Source organism: Xyrauchen texanus, chromosome 19 (genome assembly GCF_025860055.1).
Source record: "Xyrauchen texanus isolate HMW12.3.18 chromosome 19, RBS_HiC_50CHRs, whole genome shotgun sequence".
In the NCBI taxonomy this organism is placed as follows: domain Eukaryota; kingdom Metazoa; phylum Chordata; class Actinopteri; order Cypriniformes; family Catostomidae; genus Xyrauchen; species Xyrauchen texanus.
In genome coordinates this window covers 32,811,343-32,817,736 of record NC_068294.1, presented here as the reverse complement: position 1 = coordinate 32,817,736, position 6,394 = coordinate 32,811,343, and the positions used below count along the sequence as shown (strand labels likewise).

The following is a 6,394-nucleotide window of genomic DNA, read 5'->3' as shown; positions in this document are numbered from 1 at the left end:
TATATATAAATCCAACCTGTACAATCTTAACAGACCCTGCATTTACATACATAAGGCAGGCTATGATAATAAGATCCATATACAGACATATTAGGGTATAGAGCTGTTTGTAGGCAAACCCGGAAGTCTAATTTGCCATGGGTTCCCTCAGGATTTTCATATGGGTTTTTTAAATGTATGAGCTAAAGGTGCACTCAATAACTTTTGTCTTTGTGTCATCATGGACACAGACAGCGGCTTGGATGCAACATCATTAAAAATCAATTGGTTTCAGTTTCAGTTGCCATTGTAGAAATGTAGTATTGACAGTCAGCCATGATTACTTTAATCAATGAGTGAAAGTGTCAAATAACAGGACAGATACTGAGATTAAGTGAGTAGTATTCAGCTGGTTATGTGATTTCTAACATGGCAGCACCCATGTGTGAACCCTCTCCATGTAAAATAAAACAGCTTTTATAAGGTTACTGATATGACTGGAGTCTTCAATTTAATGTGAGTGGTCATGATTTCCTACATGTATAGCAAAATGATAATTTATGTATTTTTTTTTAACTTTTCAAATGAGAAGACAAAATAGTAATTTTAAATAAACTTTAAATAATGTCTGTGGTAAACATTTACTGATAATACGTGGACGTTTTGTTCTACAACATAAATGACACACAGTCATACCATTTTGAAGCTGCCGTGTGTTTAAAAAAAATTATGTAATCCAATATGGCTTCAAAATTCACATTTGAGGTATGAAAATGTGTAATATACTGTATGTTGTAGAAAAGAAAAAAAAACACTAGTTCAAAAACATAGTCATAAGTTCAAAAACCCATAGGAAAATCCAGAGGGAACCCATGGCGAATTCTGCATTTTCGGACTATAAACTGAATACCTCTAAAATATTTTTTAAAGCAGAGTCAGACTCAGCACTGATTTGTGTAAGATAAACAGAGGATGGAAATGGATAATAAAACCTTACATTACACTGTAAAGAAACTTTGGACTGACTAGTAAATCCTGTTTGATCACAAGACAGAATTTTTTTTTTCAATGGCGTGAATATGAAGTAACTCACATGTCAAACACTGTGACACATTACTAATCTTTAGTAACTTAAAGGAAAAGTTCACCCACAAAAATGTTTTGCTGATGATCTACTCACCCTAAGGCCATCCACGATGTATATGACCTTCTTTCTTCATCAGATGAGGATTTAAGATTTTTAGGAAAGTATCTCAGGTTTTAAGCTTCATCCAATACAAGTGAATGGACACCAATTTTTGGCGGGCCAAGAAGCATATTTAGGCAGCATCAAAGTAATCCTCACGACTCCAAATGATCAAGTAATGTCTTCTGAAGTAAATCAATGTTTGTGTGAAAAACTAATCACTAATAAAAATGTTTTAACTTTAAATAGGTACTTCTGCCAGCTCTCTGTAGCTGTTTGATTTGACCAAACTCTCGTGTAAAGTGAATTCCACTGTGGAAAACAGATCGGAACTTCTAAATTCTTGCATGAACGCACTAACGTAATGACGTCACACGACAGCGACATGAGGCATTCAGTAATACATTTTTTAAAGGTTAATAAAGTTTTAATTAGCGATTCGTTTTTTAACACAAACGTATCGATTTACTTCAGAAGACATTAATTGATCGGCGGGAGTCGCGTGGATTACTTTGATGCTGACTAGTGTGCTTTTTGGACCATCAAAAATTGGTGTCCATTCACTTGCATTGGATGAAGCTAAAAACCTGGGATGCTTTCCTAAAAATCTTAAATCCTGTTCTGATGAAGAAATTAAGTCATATACATCTTGGATGGCCTGAGAGTGAGTAAATTATCAGCAAATTTTCATTTTTGGGTGAACTATTCCTTTAAAGGTTTAGTGAGCTAAAGTGTTACCAGGGTAGGGTTGCACCAGCTGTGTGTAAGGTCTCACTTAATTTGAGACGTTAAGTTCAAACTAAGGGCTTAGTAACTACTAGTTAGTTTGTAACTTTGCAAGTCAGTGCTTAATTTGGTTGAACCACCTGTGCTTGAGTCAAGACTTAACTAGTAGGTAGTAAGCTCTACGTAATGTGTAATCGCATAATATGACATTTACCTTTATTGATCCAATAAGCAGCCTTCAAATTTGTACACAGAACTGTTAAAAAGCTGTGAAATTCAGTTTGATCTTGTTACGGTTGATGTTCAAACCTTGTTTGCTCACGTAACTGTCAGCTGTATATGTAATAAAACTTTCATTAATGTTATATTTAGCCTATCTAAAATAAATAAGGGACAATAAATAAAAACTAATAGAACAGGCTGTAAAAATAGACATTTATTCATTTTAATATTTTATATATTTTGTATGTTGAAACTTGACACCGGGCATAGTACACAGGAAAGTGCACCATCAGATTGGTTGAATCATGCTGAAGAATTAAGTTTTTTAACATAATGTTTTCTCCTGTAAATGTAAGTGAGTTTAAATGCCAAAATAATCATATATGTCGAAAGGACTGAAGCCTCTCAACCAAAACATGAGCTCAATGACGTCATTAAGTGAGTCTCCTTTTTTATTCCATCCGTTAGTCCTGGTTGGAGGCTTCCGTAAATATTTAGTTTATACATAGGGTTGCGTCCTACCTATATTTAATGGTGCAACACTCAAAGATTTAGTAGTGCCCAAATTGTGACTTTGTGCCCATTTACGCTAAAACTTGTCTAAGTTGTAAGGTATGTATAACTGGTGCATCTGGCCCCTGGACACTGACCTTTCTACGCTTTGTCTGTGGGATCAATAATATTAATGATTAAATCAACAGTGTTCATTTAATTCTGAAACAGCTTCTGTACTTTGCTCACCTTCAGGTATCATTTTTCATTTTGGACCAATGTAGGTAGCGGTTTTCCCTGTCTTTTTCAGTGTTTCCAGAAGAACATCAGTGTCTTTGTCTGACTCAATGAAGACCTTCTTGTTGGGGAGATCAATGTCAAATTTGACATCTATTGAGGAACACATTGTAAAGCACACTGGTTAAAACTGCACTAATGCCCTTTTCCTAGAATGCATGCATGAAAATATAATAATAATAATAAATATGTATATATATATTATTGTTAAATTAAATAGTTAAAATTAAAAGACGTTTATGTAGCCTACAGTAGTCTGAAAGGTTTAACTAGTATGAAGAGGTTAACATGCACAGTTAAGTTAAAATGTCTTAGAGTGGGGAACTGTTTGAATTCCAAACTTTATAAAAACCTACCCAGTTTTTTAAGAACTCGAGAAACTGCACCAGAACATCCTTCACATGTCATGTCAACAAAAAACTCGTGAGTCTGTCAAGAAAAATGTAACATCTGTGATTCAATTCAAGGTAGCTGCAAAGCTAAGAAACTGAATAGATATCCTACATAAATAAACAAAAAGTGAATGAAGCGGGGCAGAAATCAGGCAGTACTATATACAGATATTTGAGAGTTCAATTTAATGATTAAATGTGAAATTACCGTCATGATCGGTCAATTTGATGCTGGGAGCGCAATTCTACAGACTCGCTTTTGTTGAGACGTTAGCTGTGCTCGTACAGTCAGATGACGCTATCACCAGATAAGGGCTCATGTCTAAATTACCACCATATCCTGACACTGCGTTCACTATACCCAGATTAAAGTTCGTAAATCCGGTTATAGGCCGCATTTTTTAAGTATATAAAAAACGAGTTCTAATTTCGGGTGCATTGAGTCTCAATTGGATACTTGTCGAGAAATGCACAAGCTTTACACGTGACTTATATTTTTTACATGATCCCTTATACTGGCTTTAGCCCAGCGACAACCAAAGCCCTCCCACCAAGTTCCATGGGCGGTCTATGCATAGGCATACGTCTATAGGTCTATGGGGAGGAGACCAAATGCAAATTTCTTTAAATGGATGCCTATGGAGGAGATGCGTCAGTGTGCTGTATAATCTGCTGTAGTGAGGAACCGCTCATCACTTAATGAACTGACTGACTGTTCACCAATCTTCAATATGTTTTACAATAAACAATCTTTTTGGAATTGAACTATGTGTGGAGTTTACTATAAATCAAATTGTTGTTTTAAAAGATAAACGGTGATTGGCTCTTTTATCCTTAAGGCGGGACTTCCTTTCTACATCCGTTTCTCTTGTTCATTTTAATAGAAGTGGCCCGTCTCTGCTAAATAATCTCTGGTTTCATGCAGCAGAAGATACAGCAAATTATGCTGATGGAACTCAGAAGTTTAAAGCTATGGTTTTTGACATAGAACCACAAAACATAGCCTAAGTCATGTCTTTTTGCAGTTGCAGAAGTGAAATCAGCTGACAGTGTCTGTGGTCATGTGACAGTAACAGGAGGAGGACACAAGCTAGCGAATAACACGCAGGGTGACTGTAGCTTGAGGTCTGAGGAGGACTGTCCGGTTACCTGTTATATTTTGTGCTGTCATGGCACGTCCTGTTTCCGATATCGATATTGTGAGGTTTATATAGGTGGAGTTTGAATTTCAGGAGCTGTTGTTGTGCTAACGGTGAGTTCAACTGTCAATTATCATTTTATAATACGGCTTGTACATGATCTTACAGTAGGAAGTGTATCAAAATAGTGACATACTTGAAAGCATATGGTCTTAAGCGATCCAGAGCAGACAAAGGAAATACATCTCAAGACTGGGTTGTTAACCCCTCTGTGGATAATACAGTTTGTATGGGATTTACTATTTTAACTTAGGTAAACTTAAACCATTTCTTAGAACTTTAATTGAGCCTTGCATGTTAATGACAGCTCAGCAATCCTGAACTGTGCGAGTATTTGTAAATAAAGACATTCAGTAGGTCCTTTAGAAAGACCATTTTAAAACATACGGGATGCTAACGGCATTAGATGGCATGTCTGACCTATTGTGTTTCTTTTTGGTTGTGGCCTATTGCTCTAAATATCCATATATTACGGCTATGAGTTACCTTTTACCGTTTACCATTCTTTATCATTACATATATCAAGAACAAATGAAGTTTATTCTCATGCCAGACTTTATTTTCCTTTTCTGACATTGTTTTAAAATTTAATTTTTAGGCCCATTGATCTGTTGTTATATTGATTTGACTTTTACATACCAAGACATTGGGGCATCAATGAGAAATGTGGTCAAGGCAAATCACTGGCCACTCCAAAGTCAAACATTCATTTTAGGTGTGACTGCATGAAATAGAGATGCCTCTTGCAGCTCCATATTACAGTGTGGTTGTTCATGCTCACAATCAATAGGAAAAATATATAGGCTTCGTTTATTCGTTTATTTTTACAGCTTTATCAATTGTGAGATGGTGCAGTTACATATTTATGCATAGTCTAAGTCTATCGGTTGATGTTTAAACAAGGTCTGATAAAACTCTTACCCATCAACAGCGTAATGAGGAGAAAAAAAAACAGTTAGCTGAACTCAGTTGGCACCACATATGTGGTTTATTTCACACTCTCGAATATTAGTGGCCTACATGAATAATTATACAATGACTGCTGTCAATGATGCACTAGTTCATTTGAGCTGCTCTGTGAACATTTTCACTGCTATATTAAACTGTCAGATATAACTAATGTTGATTGCATAGTCCCTTGTCACCATATCATTTGGCATGTTTGAGATCCTTGTATTGTTTGTAGCTTTTAGAGATGCTAAACCGATATAACAATGCAGAAAGGGCACATTGTGCGTCATGCGTGTGTTCTGAGAGGGCTAATAACTCTTCATTTGTCTGTGATCACAGTGCCTGTAGATTCAGCATCTCCGCAGGGAAGCTTTTGATCAGTGAAGCTATCAGTGGCAAATTACCCAAAGCAACCATGACCTCTGATATCAACTATCAGGATGGTAAACCAATTTCTTTTTTGTTATGGAAAAAAAACATTATCGTGACTGCTTTGTTTTATAATGGAATTTGTTTTTCAATGTTTGAGACATTATTCAAGCTGTGTTTTTGTGTTGGTCACAGGCCCAGAGTTTTCTAGAAGAGATGAGAGCCCTTCTGAGGATGAGCCTATCCATTCACTTAGTTCTCCACGGCAGACAGAATATGAGCGAATCGGAGGAAGGACAGGATCCTCGTAAGCACTGTTTTTTTTAAATCAATGGTTCTCAGTTGGTAGGTTGGAACCCCAAAAATGGGTCACAGCTGTGTTCTGATACTGCCCAGAAATCAGGGAAAAACAATGCTAAATACAACTTTAAAAATGGAAGTAACCATGTGATCGTGCATGCAAATTGGCTTTGTCGTTTTTCTTTTGTTGTAGATGTCAAGGGCTCTATTTCCAATCAAACACTGGTATTTTGATAGAAATTCATCTATCACTTGGTAGAAGCAAGCTAATAAAAGTCCCT

General features: G+C 36.2%; 1 protein-coding gene across 1 annotated transcript in view; it reads left to right on the top strand.

Annotated features, from left to right (window-relative positions):
• The first annotated feature begins 4,244 nt into the window (after positions 1-4,244).
• The window catches only part of slc36a1 (solute carrier family 36 member 1), a 48,464-nt gene continuing 46,314 nt past the window's right edge, over positions 4,245-6,394 (top strand). Inside the window, exons 1-3 of the mRNA XM_052149833.1 lie at positions 4,245-4,546; positions 5,784-5,887; positions 6,009-6,120. Of these exons, the coding sequence (XP_052005793.1) occupies positions 5,860-5,887; positions 6,009-6,120 (140 nt within the window). The 5' untranslated portion in view covers positions 4,245-4,546; positions 5,784-5,859. The remainder of the gene's footprint in view (positions 4,547-5,783; positions 5,888-6,008; positions 6,121-6,394) is intronic.